This window comes from Numenius arquata, chromosome 10 (assembly GCF_964106895.1).
Source record: "Numenius arquata chromosome 10, bNumArq3.hap1.1, whole genome shotgun sequence".
Lineage (NCBI taxonomy): Eukaryota > Metazoa > Chordata > Aves > Charadriiformes > Scolopacidae > Numenius > Numenius arquata.
This window is the reverse complement of record NC_133585.1, coordinates 41,439,774-41,460,200: the sequence shown is the minus strand read 5'-3', so window position 1 is coordinate 41,460,200 and position 20,427 is coordinate 41,439,774. Positions and strand designations below refer to the sequence as shown.

Genomic DNA, 20,427 nt, shown 5'->3' with positions numbered 1-20,427 from the left:
AGAAATTTCAGATACCACTCTAGATTAGATTCATTCTGCTGGAGCTTACTGTTCTGAGCTAATGCAGTATCACATGACTCTACAATATCTGCATATATCTCTTCTGCAGTATCTCCATGACTTTACAGTAATTTTGGAAGTTGATTGTTCAAGCTATCACAGCAAGAGGAAATAACTGGTGTCTCCATGAAAGAGAACAGTCCTTTGCTCCTTTCTGTATTAGGGAGATAGTAACCACTTATTTGCCCACAGAGATGGTGTCTCATAAGCAACACTGAGGGGCTCTGCAATGCTGTTGGGAGGCTTGCTCGACCCAACACAGTATCTTTTCTGTGAATGAAGAAACGTGGTTCTTAATGCTATCAACAGGCATATATCAAGAGAAATAATAGTCATTTAGGATGGTCCTGTAATTACATCAAAATAATGAGATAAAAAAACAGAAGTCGCCTTCACATACTTTCCATTTAATATTGCTACACCAACAGTGCTTCTTGGCGTTGACATACTAGCTACGAAGTTCCACTGACGAGCCTGTGGATCCCATCTTTCTACTGTATTCAGGTAGCTCCAGCCATCATGTCCTCCTACAGCATACATGGGACCTTCCAATACAGCTACTCCTAAAAAACAGGAAAGAAAAACAATTGCTTCTGGATAAGGGGAAAAAAAATAATAATCACATTTTCCTAGTGACAGCCCAGGGTGCACCAAGAAATATTTAAAAACAAATAAAAAGAAATTTCCTTCTGGTAGCCAATGCTGGATATAATCTGAAGGAGAAAAGATGTTCGATAAGCAGTTGGCATTAAAACAAAGTTTCCACCCCCCTAAACTTAATTTCTGAATGTTTTTTGACCTATCCTAAAACAGATAACCTTTTAAAAAGATGCATTCAGCCTTTACAGAACTCTGCATACCAAGACCATGGCGATGAGTGGACATAGGTGGCATCACACTCCAAGTTTTCGTTCTAGGGTTGTAGCACTCCACAGTATTCAATGTTTTCAGTCCATCTCTGCCACCAACAACATACAATTTATCATCTAAGACTGCAACTCCAAACTGTAATCTTCGTCCATTCATGTTTGCAACAGGAGTCCACATGTTGGTACGAAGTTCATATTTTTCAATGCTTGTAGCTCCTGAATGACAACATATGCAAATTATTTTTTATAAGTCTGAATTATTAGGATAGCATTTATTTTAGCAATATGCTAATCCTACAAGACAGCATGACATCCTGCAGCATGTAATTAATTCTACATATACAAATAGTCTTTTTTGATTTCCTCAGGAATTAACTGCACCATTACAAAGGAGAACTTTCCCAGTGCTTTTCCAAACAAAAAGCAGGATTTCTAATTGCTTTGCAGGATCAAGCCTTTAGAAATACAAATGTTAGGAATATAAAACAACCCTTGTAAAATACAATTATATATTGAAATAAACTGTTTTGTAACATTGGAAAAAAAATCTAAAGTTATGTGACATGAAGTGCTGGAAGTGCTATCCTTAAAATGATGAGTGAAAGAAAACACTCTCTTTTGCCATAACTTTTCTAACTTGCCAGATTCCCTCTAACTACCATTAAACAGTATGGAAGAGTCTATACAAAAGAAAATCCAAGTGGCTTTAACAGAACCTTTTAACAATTACTCAAAAAGCATATTTTTTTTGGTTTTCATGCATGTGCAGACCACCTTTGTGCCCTTTTTGTCATTTTCTTTCTTTTCCAAATGACTTCCCACTCCAGTAAATAAAGATTAGTTTTCACTCATTTCAGCATTTCACTACTCAGAGATCAGATATTCTCTTGATAATTTCAAATCAATCATAACTGTAACTTCCAGAATGTTTACAGTAATGTTTGCAGAATCTTTGAATTTTAGAATTAACATGTTGTAAAAACATCTATCAAACATTTCTTTTGAAAAGAACCAACAGCTCATCAACTAATCATTATATACACCAATACCTTTTGTTGCATCCATTCCTCCAACTGCAAACAACACGCCCACTGTAGATTTTCTAGGTTTGGTGCGAGGACTTTGCAACATAGGTCGTCTCTCTGGCAACAGATGGTACTTCATTGCTTCCATAATGAGTTTTTGACATTCAATGTCATCCCTAAAGAGTGCATTATTTTCCATATCTGCCAGAAACTGTGAAAAAAAAGAAAATTAAACAAGCTGTATTGATATAAAATCACATGAAGAATAAAAACAAGATTACAAGAAAACATTCTATTGAAAGACTACCACTACCTGATTTAAAATTCATGTATTTTCAACACGGCCATTTAAAAAAAGATGAGGGTAAGGTTAAGCGTAATAAACAAAACTTCCACATTTTAAGATAAGCCATTAAGTACAGAAAAAAAAGGAAAGCCATCTGATCTTAATGGATGATTTAAGCTTAATGGTCCCAAGGAAGAAAAAAAAATGTCCTCATGTTCCAGTGCCACTACAGGTATGTTCAAGAAAATGGAATCAGATTCTGGGTATGTAAAGTCAGTTTCACTTCATGCTGTTACTCCTGAATCCACCCAATCCAGGAGGTCTGTAAAAGCTGCCTCAGGAACAGGCTGAATATTTTAATATATATTCTATTACTTACTCTGACAGTGACCCAGATCACGGTATATCAATTAATATAAGCCTTTGTTAAAAATTTTAAGATCAAGGATGCAAGCAAATTTGACAAATGTTAAATTTTAAATCTGACAAATAAAATTCAAGTTAAATAAAGACTACTAATAGAAGTTATCAAGTTTAAAGATTCTGGAGTCTTTTGTACTCCATGTTTGCCAGACTGCAGGAGAAATGTATTAGTAGGTTGAGTATCCTAACCGCAATTATTAGAAGTCTAGACAACTGGCATTTTTCTGAGCTGCAAGACATGGCCTGGGTAACAGAGGAAAAAAGCAAGTAAAGTGCCCCACTGAGACTTGGACAGTTATCAGAACGAGAAAAATGCAAACGCCTCTGAATTGCCATCACAGAATCCAAACACTTTGTGACTATTAGAAATGTTAAGTCGACAGACCAGAATGAGATGTCACTGTTGAGCTGCTGGCAGCCAACCGGTAACAGGTACAAAATTGCTGTAAAATTCATGATCGGGACTACTAAAGGGACTTGTTATGAAATAGTTGTGCATAATATGGTGTACATATCCTTGGCTTAAAAGCTGCCTTAGGACTGCAAAGCGGCAAATATGACATCTGTGGTTGCAGAAGGGGTACAGGTAAGTACAGACTTCTAAGCCTGAACACCTCTGTATCAGGCAAATCAACAGAAACTATGACAGAAAACATAATTAACATAAACAGAGAATTAAAAAAAACCAACAACAAAACAAAACAAAAAAGCCCAAAAACTTTCAAAGCCCTTCACCAGCAACTTTTCAGAAAACTGGGCCTTTTACAGTATTTCGCTACTTGGCTAATGTTCTGATTTTATTTAAAATAGCAAATTAAAATATTCTCATGTAAATTAGTAGAAGGACTTTAATTTTCATTCTTTAACTTTCAGTACTTCCTATTGTTCCTTTTCTTCCTTCACCGAAAGCACCAGTAACCACTTCTATCACTTCACAGGTACACTGTAATTATAAAAGAGTAAACTATAAGCCATCTTTTACTGCCACCATGCAATGCTATAAAATTGCACAGGGTTAAAAAAAAAAAAAAAAAAAAATCAGTGACTTGCTACTCTCCTAAATCAGACATTGTTCTAATTGCATGTGTGAAAACTAAGGCTTGTGGACAACACAACCAATTCAGATCTACAATGTATTTTCTTCTGATAGACAAGCAGCATGTTAAAGCAACACCATGTGCGTATATATGAGTTTTGCAACAAGATGCAGCCTACATTTTCTCCAGTTTCTCACCACCCACCCCCAACCTATAAAGAAGTTCTCATAGCACAGAGTCTCAATCCCTGAAAGCAACTTCATCTCAGTTAAAAAGAAATGCAATCTATGATTGTTTTGGTACCAAAAAAACCCTGTATGCTCTTGAAACTAAACCTGCTGGTATTTACATTTTCTGTAAATATTGTTCACTCAAAGAACTTGGAATGGGCTTACTTAAATGAAAGCTAATTTTTTCCAAGTTTTATTATTTACATAGCTGCTTGTACTAAAAGCATAACTGAGCAGTTACAAATTATATGTTAGCATGAAATTATAGTCATTGGAAACCTGATGAAGAGAAAGGTAGTGCAGATACTGGAGTACTAAGAATTTCTGTTTAAAAGGAAGCTGAAGCCGCCTTGTAACTCAGAAATTGCTGAATCATCTTTTTCATTAATTTATCAGAGATGGAATACTTGCCACCCTATAGCTTAAAAAGCTGACAAATATTTGTCTTTAGCCCTTGTAAGAGCAAAAGGAGACTTACAAATATTTAGGAGACTGCTTGCATTAATGAAAGATATGACAGAATGGTATGTATAAAGAGACGCGTAAAAACACAACCAACCAATAAAACTGACAATTCATTACGATATTTTGCTTCCAGCGCTACAGTTCCACAGTACTTCCCAAAGTGGTTTTTTTTAAGTGTATGAATCTAATATTCTTTGCATCTCTGCTTGCAACGTTATTGATTTCAGCGAGTTGTTCAATTTTCTAATTTCATTTCTTTCAAACAGCTTTAACCCTTCAACCGTAAAATTGGAAACCTTTTCATTATGTTATGTTTGCTGTCAGATTGCCTGATGTCATGTGATCATGAAGCAAAACATGATTCTGAAAATGTTAAGACTGTTTTGGGCACTTGAAACCAATTTACTCAATGCACTAAATCCATATTAAAAATCACAGCTGTAACACTTTAATTTGTTAAAGAAAGCAATAAATAAAAAGGCAACAGAAAATTATTGTATTAGAAATATAAGTATATATTTGGAGAAGACATGAAAAAATAAAGATAAAATAATACATGAAATATGATATTGCTTTTGCGTTTCATTCTGCTATTTTCTTAGTCAGTTACTGAGTGGACATAATTTGATTTCAGTACATATTTCTGGGATAAATTCTGTACTGCCAGTTTCTAAAGATGTTTCAATTACAGTGATTTAAGTAAAAGGAATACAGCAGTGGTTACTTAATTATGAATTAATTAAATGCTCAAGAAAAGAATTATTTCCTCCAGGTCAACTGGCTTACACTGTATTATATTGCTAGAAAAAGTGAATTACAAAGTCAAGGCCACAACTGAGAAAATCCTCCCATTGCATATGTAATTATCACTATGGAAATACTAACACTAAAATTCTTGCTAGTGAATCTTACTATTGAGCAAGAGGGTATCAGATTAGAGGTAATACACAGAATGTTTTGTATGTGATTTATTACTATGAATGAATCAAACTCAGGTTTTGTTGTGTTAATGAATTTTACTTATTATTCAGGTTCCATAAAAATCCTCTTTTCTTCATATAAGAGATAATTCTCACTAAACCAACTGAAAACTGTAAAGCAAAATCCTTTGACTGTAATGTGTGAAATATTACTAGCGAAGGTTCAGTAAGAAAGGCTAGCTACAAGAGAAGAAAGAAGGGAAAAAAATAAATCATGCATGCCATCAAATAACAAATACAAAGCTACACACAACGGTAACAAGAGTAGTCATTCCTACAGGACTAGGAAAACAGTTCACAACCATTTCAACAAACTGAGCTCAAGTCTTCTTCAACTTTGTGTGTAAATGTCCAAGAAGGAGAAAAAGTATTGATTGGGAAGAACAAAAAGTACCCACAGATGGTTTTATCAAGAGTAAATGGAAGAAAAGTCAGTCCTAATAATCTGTTCAAATTGCATTTCCTAAATCTCAAAGACAGCTATATTTATATGAAGGAAATGTAATGATCCAAATAAACTGTGCAAGTTCCATAAAGAAATTTAAAAAGGACACACCTTCTAGTGACAAACACATGCTTGATAAGCATTTTTCTAGGCAACAGAAGCGACTTTTTCCTAGCAGCTCCACCTCTTCTTGTGTCCTGACTGATCACAGGTGAGCATCAGAATATGCTGCAGTTCGCAGACACAAACTATCATGCCTATACAACATGCTAAGTCCTTATATGCAACTCTAAGAATCATTAAGAATCCTGAAGCTTTTATGATTTGTCACTATCAATATATTGATGCTATAGACATTATGCCCACGATAACCATGGTATAAGCTAGAGCAGAATTGAACAATTTACTTGGGGAGCAAGCAGAGGCAGTCTAATGTAAGCCAGGAGTTTACTGAGATCTTTCCTTCTCTGTTCCAAGTCATGACGAACCCACGTAAGTAGTGCATTCAGTATAGTTTCTTCATTAGGAATATTCATGTCATCACTTGCTAAAAGCTTTGCAATTTCAGTGGCTGGCAATAATAGAAATTCCTGGTTTCTAATTACTTCCATGAAGTTTTCCTGAAATGGAAAAAGAAAAGTATTTTTAATACAGGTGACATCATACTTTGAAGTCTTTTTTTATGGAACTCCTACTATTATCTTCCCATTTTCCCTCCCTTCACACCGTCTCTCAGTTGTGTCGGTAAGTACCACTGGAGAACTGACCTAGGAGGGGAAAAAAAAAAGGAAAATAAAAATGTACTGAGTTATATTGACCCCTGATCATTTTCCCAACTGTATCATTCAGTCCCACAGACAGATGTGCTGAAACAACTGAGTGGGAAGTGCAAGGACAAAAACGAGCAATGGGTTGTGGCGGTTACTATCTTAGCACTGCAAACTGAAGAAATACTTTCTGAAGCATAGTTAAAAAAAAAACCAAACCAGAACAGTGTAGTTTGTTCCTGTCGACAATATAGAATACAATGTAAGATGTTTTGTCAAGCAAAGAGCGCAACATGCTACAACTATTGGGTACATCTGTAACTGTTTTCATTACTGCTAGATTAAACTACAGCGTTAAGTTTTCAGAGGAAATAAACACCACTAGCAATTTTACTGTTGATTTTAAATGGATTATTTTAAGTTTATTTTACTATTTTGTAGGTTTTATACAGCTGAACTGATTGAATGGGGCGCAAAATACACAAAAAATCCACAATATTGTACACACCTTGCTTTATTAACAATATTTACTTTGATAGGATTCAATTTTCTAACTTTAGTTCTGTCATTTCCAGCAACAAATCCTTACTTCAAAAAAGGAAAGTCACAATATGTATAATTTCTGACATTGATATCCTGTTACTTCAGAATGCTAGGTCTTGCAGAACATTCCGTAAGTATTCTCGTGAACTTAGGCAAAAACAGCAGAAAAGTTTGTAGAAACACAATCAGCACCGGGAACTTACAGTGAGAAACCTGAATGTAACAGAGAAGGGTGATATCATATCTGCCCTCTTTCCCCAGGCACCTTTACAAGGCAGCAAAGGAAAGAAAAGTAAAAGCAGTCTATAAATCACATGTTCTTGTATTTTGGTAGCTCAAAACCCAGTTAGATTCACACTCCAAACTGAAGAGTAACTTCATGACAATTAAACAGTACTAAATTCCATTTAGTAAACGCGCTGTTGATTGCTAGTTAGCCAACAGGATGCTGGTTGTGCTCTGCCATCACATACACCTCCAAAACACCAGGAGGATAAAGTACATTAGATCCACAGTCATGGGTGTCTAACCGGGCCTAATAACAAAATTAGTCTTACTTAGTGTTTTGTTTCATGATTTAAAAAGAAAGAATTGCACACTAATGAAAAAACTCTGGATTAGAAGCACAGACTAGTTGGAAAAAAGTAGGATTTTTAGGTAAAAAAAAACCAGGGAGAAGCCTGGGAGCAGAAGCGGGACTTGCGCTGCAACACAGGTACAAATTTAACATATAAAATGGCAACAAAAACATACAGTACAGTTTGGCATTACATATGCAAAGGACATCACAACAACAAAGCGAAAAAGGTAACACTTCTTCCTTTTTATTGCTTAGTCTAATAATTTCAAAGCTATACCTCAGTACTCTAAAAATATTAACTAATTAAAGAATGCTGAGCAAAGAGGAAAAAACTATTAAGGACTAAACCAGTCCACCTTACGTGAAAGCCACACATAGGTAAGATGGCTAAAAGATGCCTAAGGCGAAAGATCAAAGTGACTCCACTCTACAGGTAACTCTGGAGTTGAAATTAGGAAAAGAATTGAAAGTGTTTTCTGTGCACGTAACAACTCTGTATTCCTCGATAGAATTAGGAAAGGAAAATTTTACATTTAATATCTGAAAAGTTTTCCTACTAGAGAGATCCAATTTACTCCACAAAAGTAGTTCTTCCAAGTGAAAACTGTAATAGATTAGAAGGGAGACAGAACCGTCTTTTCCTCTTTAATTATTAGTTTAGCTCTCTGTATTACAAAATGGAAGTTAAGAAAAAGAGCAGTTACAGGAATTAAAAACAGTGAAAGGACCATACCAATATTCAGTAGCACTACGCATGCACTTATATTTATTTTACTCTGATATCGAATGCTTGGGAATAAAACTGAAGCTGAAAAATGATCAAAATTATTTCCAGAGTTTAAACATGCAGTTCACAGAAAATTCACATTCCACTGAGTTCATTTTATTTTTTCCACTGCTGTTTTTTGGTTGATTCTCTGTCTTAGGGAGTATGCAAGCTGGAGCTGTGCTTTAGTTTTGCTGAATAAACAGGCAGCGAGCACTGACAAAGAGAAAAGCCAACACTTACTACCTTAAACTTTCCATATTGTCTATCCGGATCACGGGAAGAGGAAGGGGAAAGCACCTGCATGGAAAGTTTCCTGTGTCTCTGAAGGCAACGACAAGCTGATCTTGTGTTAAGTCAGTCAAGGATCTTCTTTGGAAAGCTTTTTTCCAACTGGATTTAATCACTTCAACAGCTGTCGTGTGTAAAAAGCCTGATTTTCCTTCTTGTTGCTTGCAGACAATTGATTTCTGATGGGAACAGATTCAACTTCCTCTTGCTCCCATTCTATTTTTAAAGCAGAGACTCCTTTTGAGCATAGTATCAAAGCATTCCACTGGGAATACAGCCACTCTGGCCTATGTCTGGGGTTTTTTTATGATCTGAATCTGACAATTCCTCTTCCTCTACAGACAGAGCTTCTGAAGACAAAAAGAAGGAGCCAGTGTATCTCCTAGCATTCTTAACCTCCTCATTAGCCTTTTCTTTCTTTCTTCTTATGGGAATTCTCTGTGGAAGAACAGGATATTTCAGAGAACAAATGGTCTGCAGTTTCAGTCCCTTGGTTTCTGGTCCTGAAAGTAAAAAAAAAGTTTCCCACCCCCAAAATTAGCTCCTCAAAGAGCCTGGAAACTTTATCAAATGAATAGCCTGAGGTTTATGTACCAGCTGAAGCAGGGACACGCAGTCCCCATGCTCAATGCTGTGCATTGCTCATTCACATCATAACCTTAAATTCACCCTTCAGCAAACGCAGAGTGAATAATACTGATATTCTTAACCTCAGCCATACCTTTGGTACAGAGCACAAAAATATTAGGAGCACACAAACGATAAGAGGTCACAATACTTATTCCTAAGAAGTACTTAATCCACAGTGGGATGCAGTGAGATGGTTAGGCTCCCTCTACGCTGTGTCAGAAGGATTAGAACCTCAGAGAGCATCAGACCACCAGCAGGCTGAGAAGGACATACACGGAGGTGGCCCAACAGGCAGCTCTAACCCCAGGGAGCTCTTTAAACTCCGAACCTGAGCAGCCGAAAAGCAAGAGGTGCTCTACTCACAGGATCTGACCGAGAACAAATAGGGAACATAATTTTGTCTACTGGCTGCTTCCATAAGCTGGGCAACTGAGGTATGAATTCACAGGAACTGAGCTATCTGACCTCCTGGTAAACTATTCATAGTCAGATAGATGTCAGCTAACAGCTACTTTCCTTTCAGTCTGCTTTGACCACTGTGGGAAGTGATAAACTAGTGCTTTCAGCGTGCCCAGGGTTTGTTTAGAGTTACAACTCTTGTAGCTCGACTCCTCTCTGCATAGTTTCTGGATTCCAAAACAGGCTGGGCAGCGTGCAGAAACCTATTTAGTCTTGCCAAGGCAGTACACATCTATTGTGCTAGGCCGAACTTGAGGACCATGAAAGACAAAAATATGTTGGGTTTTCACAGGTGAAAAGAAATGAATGCATATATTCAAAGTCAGATGATTAGTCAGCAGCAGAATATTTTGGACTGCAATTACAGGTGCAAGAATATAAAATTCTTGTTTAATTCTTGCACTAACACAATCTTTGGATCTGGCCCTTTGTGGACAAGAAATCCCTGAAATTTCTCTGCTTTTCATCCTCCCCCTACCAAAAGAACAAAATGTCCTGGCTGTAGCAAGAAAAACGACAAATTAGACCTCTTTGCTTCCTCCTCCCAAATCAAACTCCATATTGCAATGATTTTTTTGTTAACCAACTCCTGCCTTACAAGAGAAAGCAAATCTAAGTGTCCCACATCTATTCTACAAAATTCCTAACTTCTATGCTTGGCCTCAGTCTGTTACTCTCCAAGTTTTTCTTCTTATAAACAGCCGTTGGCTGTGCTCAGAAATCATGCAAACTCCAAAATTGACTTTATCTCAATCTTGTGATCACTGCTTACATACTTCTGACAAAAATCACCATGACAAAGATACAAAGCTATCTACACAGGGACCAACTCAGGCACTATCACATACAATGGCTAGAATGTCTGCCTTTCTTTTGTAATTAAGAAAGTTAAAATCTGGCTACCGAAGAAGCTACTGACACCTAAGAACACCTCACTACTCACCACAGATATTTCACGTTCTCTCAATAACACAGGCTAGCTTTTCCTCAGCTTCCCTTTGGTTTACTTTTTCGTGAAAGACGAGCTATTGGTTTTAATTCAAGGTACACTATCAACTGCTTCAAACAAAGAAGGTGACAAAAGGGGTGTTTCTTTTGACTTTGTGAAGACAGCAAGAAAAATGCACTGAAGGCACTTTGTGCAAAAAGGCTTTATGAAGTGAACAGATACACTACTGGCCAACCAAATAAAAATCCTAAATCTGTAATTATATGACCCCAATACTACATATAAACTACAGCAAAACAGGATAACCATTGTACAAAAGATACCTTTACACAGGTATACATCTCATGATTCTGTTAACTTATTTTAAATCCCCGATGCATAAAAATCAGAGTTGCTCTTTATATAGCATTAAATTCACAACTGATCACTTATGTTTATTTTGTTTTCGCTTAATGCAGCCTGAGGATTTTTCAAGCTTTGGTTTGCAGTGACAAAAAACTGACCTGTTTTGATGATAACCTTAAAAATTACTCTCCTCTGAAAAAACAACTTATCAACCCTTCTTACTCATTAATTTCTTTCAATCGCACTCTATTATGTGATTAAAATCATGCCATAAAATCATGCTAATGCTTTCCAATGGCACTAACGAACATCATTCAGACAAAGCAGGCCTCTAAACAGAGATAGGTCTACTGGGATGACTCGCCGATTGATCCCTTCAGTTTAACCAAATGCTTATTTCATCTGAATTTTTAGTCTTCATGTGAAGAACTATTTTCATGAAACAGGTAATGTGCTTATCAAATTATAGCATTGTCCTGGTTTGAGGTGGAGCAGAGCCAACTTTCTCTTCATAAAAACCTTTTAAACTGAGAATTTGTTTTAATTGCAGAAAACTAGCTATATGACAATCTTTTTTTTTTTTGTTCTGTCAAAGGAAAAGGAAAACTCATAGAAAATAATGTATATAAATTAAGGTAAGTATTTCATATTATTCATTACCTTCTAATTCAAGCGCTTTAAAAGAAACAAAATTACATGGAAAAGCCAGAAGTATATCCTATGCTCAATGTAATCCCCATTGTTCTGTGCTGCCCACTGCAGCATAAAAATAATTTGTTGTTTTGACAAACAGAATTTCCAGGTACTACATGTGCCCTTAACCCTTATGCTCTAATACTTCTTAATGGAAAGAGCATCAAGTGGCTACCACTTACTACTGTCAAACATCATCTTTTTTCAAACAGCTTTTAAACAAATGAAATTACTTGGGGATTTATTTTAATTGAAGATTCAATTGGACTATACATTTCTATGCAGTTTCCATAGCAACATTCATTTCAAACTAAAGAAGCTGCTTCTCTATTACTCATTATTACTAAAATTCAATTTCATGTCTCTGTTGGAACTAAACAACATTAAAAGAGGCCTTGGGAAGAATCCATCTAGCACAACTAATTAGTTTTGAAAATGGCTTTTTAAAATCCACCTAATTTAAATTTCATCCACGTCAAAGCCTTAAAAGCAACAATTTTGCCACTGAAGTAAACAATGGCCAAAAGGCATACAACTATTTTCCTGTTGTCTGAACAAAAGAAAGATAGGTTCTGTAGAAGAATGGCTTTTAGAAAGTTCACAGCCTCTTTCTGCCACAAGTCATGAATTGCCAGTCAAAATAGTAAGACTATCATCCCTAACATTCAACTTTAAAGATGCATTAGTCTAACATTTATTACCGTTCTGATCTTGGCAGTCCATTTATAAGGGACATGACAATAGCACAGACCAAAATATAGGCTTATTCTGAAAAGTAGGTCAGAAGAGGGAGGTTCTCTCTTTGCACACTTTTTGTATCACTGTCTCGCTCGACATGAATTCTAATATTCCTCAAAGGCATGAGCCACGTTTATCTTTACCGTTTCAGCTGACTGTCTACCTAATTGCAATCTCCTTATTTTTGTTTGAGTAATAATGAAGGTCAAGAATAGAAACATGTAAATTACAATCTGCCCACTATTTATTGACCTATTTTGGTAAATTTCAGTGTGTACATGATTTTAAATACATCAGAGATCCACTCACGGAGGAAGAACATTGTATGATATAGAAAAAAATAGAATTATTTTAGACTGTTATACATACTAAACTACATTATTTTAAGCTAAGAAGAAATAATTTTTAAAAAAAGTTTTTAAACCAGCAAAAACTAAGGCAAGCAAGAGGAAAAGCCATGGATTTCTAATACTAATTACAAGACAGAAATTACTCCTCTTGGATTTAAGCCAAGAGCCTTAGCGGCAATGCAATGTCATGCCACACAAGCAAATTAAGTACTATCTTCATTCCCACATCTCTCATGCAGTATCTACATGCCCTCATTCAGGTCCCAAGAGCCTACACAGGCAAAATTTCATCAAGGAGAGAGATAAGTGCCTCACAAAACTGTAAAGAACAGATGAACTGACTTGCCTCAGAGATAATTCTCCTGCCTTCTTCTGCTGATAACATTACCAAAATATGCTTGTAAGAAGGAAAAGAACATTTTACTTTAAAATAACAGATGAGTATTAGATGATGAAGTTTAATTATGTTGGCAGGTCAATCCTTCTATAAATTAACTCCGAAAATATCAATGGCAAATTTGTATTTAGCCACATATTGCCCAGCCTAAGATCAAACTGTTTGATGCCACCCCATTACTAAGAAATTAAGGATAATGCAGAATCTATATTGATGAATGCCCACATTCATATCCTGTATATAACGTAAAACCTGATTACTCCAGCTCATTAGAGAACAAGAATTCCACAGCTTCATTTAGTAAGGTGCTATTTTGGACTAGATGATGGCAACCTGCCCACTGTTAAGTTTGTAGTTTTTCACTGACAGAAATAAGAACAAGCTTTTGAATGACTTTATTGAATGCATATCACACAACCCTATTACTCTTACAGGAAACCATTAATGCTTGCTTATTTCCTTCCAACTCTAAACCAGCAACTTCATAGTTATTTTGTCATTTCTCATCATGGGAACATATGTGCATTCTTGCTTGGAAAACAATCAAGGCTTTCTGGGAGGAAAAACATTAGTGTTTTATTCAGGCAAACATTCTGTATTTTCCTTACTAAATAAAGCAGATGAGACTTAAAATAACAACATACCATAGTGTAATTGTGAGCCACCTTGTGCAAGTCAGTGCAACCCTGCGCATCAGCAAAAGATCGGATTCCAAGGCAATTGGATGGGTGAAGCTGCTTCATTAGGAATTTACAGCATGCTTCTACAACCTGAGACAGCTGAAGAAGGCAAGCTGTAGACAACAGGCACTCAATGTTATCTTCTTTTAATTCAAGGCGACCTAGTAACATTAAAAAGTGGATCACAATTTTGCTTGTATCATTTGTTTAATTCCCTAAACCTCAGAGGCAACAGCATTATTTACAGATTATATGACACAATATAAGGCTTAGCAAACATCACCCTCAGCAACAGATAACCAGCTTTTCAAAATTAGTACCTATAATAATGTAAGGACAGGGAATCCTAATAAGATTCTTTTTTTATCAGTCATGATACATTTATAATATTCACATAATTTGTTAAGTAACAGAATATAGTATTATCAGAGAAAATATATCCTACCAGGTTGTCTCAGGTAACAGCAATGATTTCTTTCTTTATTTATAAGGAATTAAATAATCTGAATAGTAATTTCTAAAGAGCATTTGAAATCTAGTAATAGAATATATAATGCTCACAAGAGGACAATTCATTAGATGAAATTGCCATTTGCATTCTAATTACCTGTATATGCATATTGAACCAGAGCCCACAATGCATTTGGCTCCACACCTTCCATCTTGATTTCTTCCTGTCTTGCTTCCCTTACGTCATTAGTGAACATTGCTGCAAAGTAGTCCGAAACAGAGGAGAGAACCAATCTGAGTACATCGTGCAGGAGAAAAGGAGAGAGACAAAGAGAGGAAAAAGAAAAAAAAAAAACTTAGTCAACCTGATGTTTGTTAATTTATGATTCATGACTTTGCCCTTTGAAGAAACACTGTACTGAGAAAAACATTTTAAAATTGACAAACTGCTGCATGCTCTAGTTCTCCCCTATGAATAATGAAGTACTGTTACCGAATCTACATTTGCTGCTGAAGTAAATGGATTACCCTTTCAAAGCTCAATGACTTTTAATAGCCAACACAGAAACAACCCACAAAAACACATGAATTGGAAATGGAATCTAAATACACGTTATGGAAATAAGAAAAAAACAAACGGATTTTCCTTCCATTTATATTATGTCAGTTACTTTTTTAAATGTGAAAGAATGACTTACTAGTCCTTTTCAAAGTGCTTTAAAATGCTTTTACTCTTGGTGCACACATATGCATTCATTTACTAGTACTGATGACAGAATTAAGCACAGTAAACATGGAGATGGTACAGACAGAGTAATCTCTTTTGTGGGTGTGTATTTAGCCTTTTGTTAACAATTCTGAGTATTTTAAGATACTGAGTAAATAAACACGTTACTGCTGAACAAACATTTCCTTGGAGTGCTGAGAGTCAAACAGTGAGTACCTATAACAGCGTCACTCCACAAAATGTGCAAGAATCTGGATGTCTCAGTATGTGTTCACAGGACTAGGGTGAAAGAGAAAGGAAATCATGTGGAGCAGGAATATTCACCCCATAGTTCTGTCGTGTGAAACCTACTGTAACTATTCATGAGGTCTGCTGGTCTCTTCCCTAGTAGAGCCCCAGGAACAGCCTTGTGGGTTGGATCAATTTTTGTGTTGTGACAGTTCACTGTTGCCTTGCTCACAGGGAGTTCAAATATAAATACACTTGCATACATACTGAGCTACACAAACAGCAAGCTTAAGAACCAAGCCTACTGCAAATACACTACATGCTCCATCTGCATACATTCAATGAATCTAGTACTTCAAAAAATGTCAGTTTATTCTGTGTTGAATCATTATATTGGCTTGTTAAGATGACAAAGGTCAGTAACCACAAACCAGAGTAAAATTAATTGAAAAGGTGAGCACCAGTGCTTAAGGAGTAAGTCTAAGCCTATATTAATGGGGAGGATTTGCAGATACATACACAAAGTCATGAACTACAAAGAACTGTCTCTTAGTTAATTAACTGCAAAGTAATAAATTGTTGACCAATTTCAACTACGTTTTTCTTGCTGATTTTCTGACCATTGACCACCTGGTCAGGCCTACAGCAGGGCAATCTTTTTTTTTCTAGTTGCCAAGGCAGCAGAGTTGTGTTAAAAATGTATAAGGAAAAGATTAAATTTTATTTTAGCATCTTGTATCATTGAAGTTTTGTAATGAGAAATAAAGTTCTGTTCTTTTAAAGAACATATTGTTCTTGAAATATGAGATTTATTCTGTGGCTGACTTGCTGAGAAAAATTAGAACATTCTACCAAGGTAGTGCCCAGGCATCACTTCCAAGGATTTTAACCTCAGGTTTTATCTCTCACCTGCTGTTAAATGAAAATACTGCCTCCTTGAGATCTGCAGAAGTTTAGTCAAATTAGAGAGTACATTCATATAAGCATCAAGTGAGTTTCTGCATCTGCTTTTGATGCTAAGATGAGATGACAAGCTTTGATTTGTATGTACAAAATAGGAGTTCTCATTGGAAGGGAAAGTGTGTAGATAGACAGATTTAAATAACCCAAGTACCTCTACAGGTCCAATTCAGAATTTAAAAAAAAAAAGGCAAAAGAAAAAAAAAAAAAAAAAGGGCAAATGCAAAACAACCAGATATTCACCTCTGGCAATACTGACTTGAACTTCTACACAGAATAAGAGTTTGAAAAAGAACGGTCTCTGCAATGGGAAACAGAATCTAAAACCTAATCTTAACACAGTTTGTGGTGGGGTTTTTTGGTGTTGTGGTTTGGTTTTTTTGAGAAGTCATGGCAATCCAGGAAAGTTCCTACTAAGTGGAAAAGGGGAAACACAACCTCCATTTTTAAAAAGGGGAAGAAAAAAGACCCAGGGAACTACAGGCCAGTCAGTCTCACCTCTGTGCCCGGCAAGAATATGGAGCAGATCCTCCTGGAAACTCTGCTGAGGCACACGGAAAATAAGGAGTGATTGGTGATAGCTAGCATGGCTTCACTAAATTGTGTCTGACAGATAAGGTGGCTTTGTACAATGGGGTTACAGCGTTGATGAATAAAGGAAGAGCAACTGCCATCATATACATGGTCCTGATCAAAATATTTGGCACTGTCCCACATGACATTCTTGTCTGTAAATTGGAGAGACATGGATTTGATGGACAGACCACTTGGTGGATAAGGAATTGGCTGGCTGGTCACACTTAAAGAGTTGCGGTCAATGGCTTGATGTCCCAGTATCGAGCAGTGACAAGTGGCATTCCTCAGGGGTCAGTACCAGGACCAGTGGTGTTTAACATCTTTGCCAGTGACACAGACAGCAGGATTGAGTGAACCTTCAGCAAGTTTGCTGACAACATCAAGCTGCATGGCGCAGTTGACACACTGGAGGGAAGGGATGCCATCCAGAGGGACCCGGACAGGCTTGAGAGATGGGCCCATGCAAACCTCATGAAGTTCAACCAAGCCAAGTGCAAGGTTCTGTACCTGGGTGGGGCCAAACCCCAATACAAATACAGACTGAGCAGAGAAGCGATTGAAAGCAGCCCTGAAGAGAAGGACTTGGGGTGTTGGTTGATGAGAAGCTCAATATAACCTGGCAATGTGCACTCACAACCCAGAAAGCCAACTGCATCCTGGGCTGCATCAAAAAAAGTCTGGCCAGCAAGTTGAGGGAGGTGATTCTGCCCTTCTACTCTGCTCTTCTGAGACTCTACCTGGAGTACTGCATCTGGCTTGGGGGCCCCCAACATAAGGACATGGATCTGTTGAAGTGAGTGCAGAGGAGGGCCATGAAATGATCAGAGGGTTGGAGCACCTCTCCTATAAACACAGGCTGAGAGAGCTGGGGTTGTTCAGCCTGAAGAGAAGGTTCCAGGGAGACCTTATAGCCTCTTCCAGTCCCTAAAGGGGCTACAGGAAAGCTGGGGAGGGACTCTTGATCAGGGAGTGGAGCGACAGGATGAGGGGTAATGGTTTAAAACTGAAAGATGGGGATTTGGATTAGACATTAGGAAGAAATTTGTTACTGTGAGCATGGTGAGACACTGGAACAGGTTGCCCAGAGAAGTTGTGGATGCCCCATCCCTGGAAGTTTTCAAGGCCAGGTTGGACGGGGCTTTGAGCAACCCGCTCTAGTGGAAGATGTCCCTGCCCATGGCAGGGGGGTTGGAACTCAGTGATCTTTAAGGTCCCTTCCAACTCTAACCATTCCATGATTCTATGAAAAGAAATTATTAGAAAAGTAAAATTCAACCCATTTACTACTTTTGCAAACTTGTGTTCGGATTCATGAGAAGGTTTACATGCTTAACAGTGTTAAGTGCTTTCCACAGAGTGACTCGCACATGCTGAAACAGGATGTGCAGCCCAGGAGTAGGTTAATACAAGTAATATGCCAAAGCATAAATTATACTGATAACAATTTTGTAATAATTTTCGCCAAGAAGCACGTTCACAGTGAAAAGCCCCAGAACAGGTATCCACACTTTTAATTCAACTCATTTAGAAAAACATTCTTTCAAAGGAAGAAAGGGGATTAAAAGATATAGTGGCAATGCATCAAGGTGACACTGAGCTAGCGTAAAAGAAAACAAAGGCAGACTTTCAGCCAACTGGCCTTTTCTTGTCCTATGTTTTTCCCACTAGTCAATAAAAATCAATTACTACTTTACTCATGCCATTTGGCACCCACTTGTTCATTGATCTTTTAATCTTATAGTTAGTAACTGGTTTTTAGTTCAACCTTTTTTTTTTTTTGATTGTCTGAAATTAAACTGCATTCCTACATACAGATTAAACAATGTGCAGCAGCTGATACCTTTATGTACCTGATGCATCCACAGAAGACTTTCCCCATCTGTATTTGACCTTTTTTCTAAAAAAAGCTCTAAACCAGCTAAGTGACAAGTATGATTTTTTTCGAAATAAAAATCTGCGCAATGATTACAAACACTTCACCTACATTCACAATCTCTTTTTTAAATAGAGCCATTGTGGCTCTGTTAGTATTTAACATAAAGAGAATCTCTGTGCTATTTATTAATCATTAAAAGTAACATTCATCCATATCAAGAGTTCACTGGGAACTACTGATGCTACAAAACAGTGTACAAAATAAATTTAGAAATTAAAGAAAGCTATGGTTTTCGTATTCTGAGTTCATAGCCTTTTTTTCCCCAGAAGTAATATTTCTTTCCTAATTGACCCAACTAAAAAAACCACTCAACAGCTATGGGCTAAATACTGACAAAATCTGGGTGTGTCAGCACGTTTCTCTGTTCTTACAGGAGGTTCCAATGCTACTGATGACCTTAATTTCTTTGGTTTGTAGTGATCCAAAAATAAAAAGATCCACCATGATGACTTAACTTATGTTGAGAGTTTTCTAATTTCACTGTTATTTACTGAGAGCTAGTAAAACACATGTGAGCAGGGTGGCATGCCTGAATTAAATTTTACTCCTTGTAGGAATTGCCACAAGCTGCATCATCTAGACAGTTTTCTAGGTCTTCAAAGCAATTATTACATAAAACGATGATAGATGTCAAACCTGGCAATTTACAGATTTAGTATCTCCCAACCTGATTCACCTGACAGAATGAAGTGAAGCTTCTTAACATCTTAAAGATAAAAGAGACTTCCTAGGCAACTCCTTGTTTGTGACTGTCTAACAGCTGAAAATAGTCCCAGGGAACTCACTAATAGCATTCACTGAAGTTGTAAGGTGATACTGAATAGTTCACGCATCCTGGTATGAAGCACCTCATATACTGGTGGCTTCAGCTAGTTTCTATTCTTGATAGCAAAGCATGTAAGTAATAAAAAGAATATATGGAAGGGGTACTATCCCCACACTACTAATAGATCTGTATTTATTTCAATTAAATTTGTTTAAAAGCAAGCAATACCTAAAAATACATGCAGTACGTTTATGTGAAAATGATTTCCAATTATAGCTCTCTTCCAGGGAAATCAAACCTTTCAACATTCATTTGCTGCTTCTGACACTGAAATGATGATTACAATAAACCCTTTCCTACACTTTTTCAAAACAACCACACTTTAGTAGCAACAGTACCTTTTTAACATAAAGCTATCACAGAACTGCTTTTTTATGTTCTTTGACTTTTTAGAAAGACATTTTGTATTAAACTTTTATGAACATGTAGCTAAAACAAAAAAAAAAAAAGGTTGCAGTGAAGGATTTAGAAACTAAGGCAATACAGACTGTGAAAGAAAGGAAATACTATTAACCTGTATGGGAAAGTAATACAAAGATAAATAAGCCTCAAGATAAAAAAAAGAAAAAAAAACTCTGCAAACCAGGATTTGTCCCCTTTCAAACAAGCTTCCTAACCCCTGGAGTACATAAGTTCCCATTTGCCTTCTTTCCTTCAGCCCCATGTCTTTTTTATTTCCATCTTTCAGTGTCAACAGGAAAAGAGAAAATGGCTCT

The 20,427-nt window shown here is 36.7% G+C and overlaps 1 protein-coding gene across 4 annotated transcripts in view; it reads right to left on the bottom strand.

Moving 5' to 3' along the window:
• Positions 1-20,427, bottom strand: part of KLHL5 (kelch like family member 5) — a 61,983-nt gene that overhangs the window by 8,183 nt on the left and 33,373 nt on the right. For all 4 annotated transcript variants that reach the window (XM_074155324.1, XM_074155321.1, XM_074155322.1 and 1 more), the window contains 6 exons: positions 14,616-14,752; positions 13,973-14,169; positions 6,228-6,440; positions 1,979-2,165; positions 921-1,145; positions 461-623 (listed from right to left, as the gene is read on the bottom strand). In XM_074155324.1, coding sequence (XP_074011425.1) covers positions 461-623; positions 921-1,145; positions 1,979-2,165; positions 6,228-6,440; positions 13,973-14,169; positions 14,616-14,752 — 1,122 coding nt within the window. The remainder of the gene's footprint in view (positions 1-460; positions 624-920; positions 1,146-1,978; positions 2,166-6,227; positions 6,441-13,972; positions 14,170-14,615; positions 14,753-20,427) is intronic.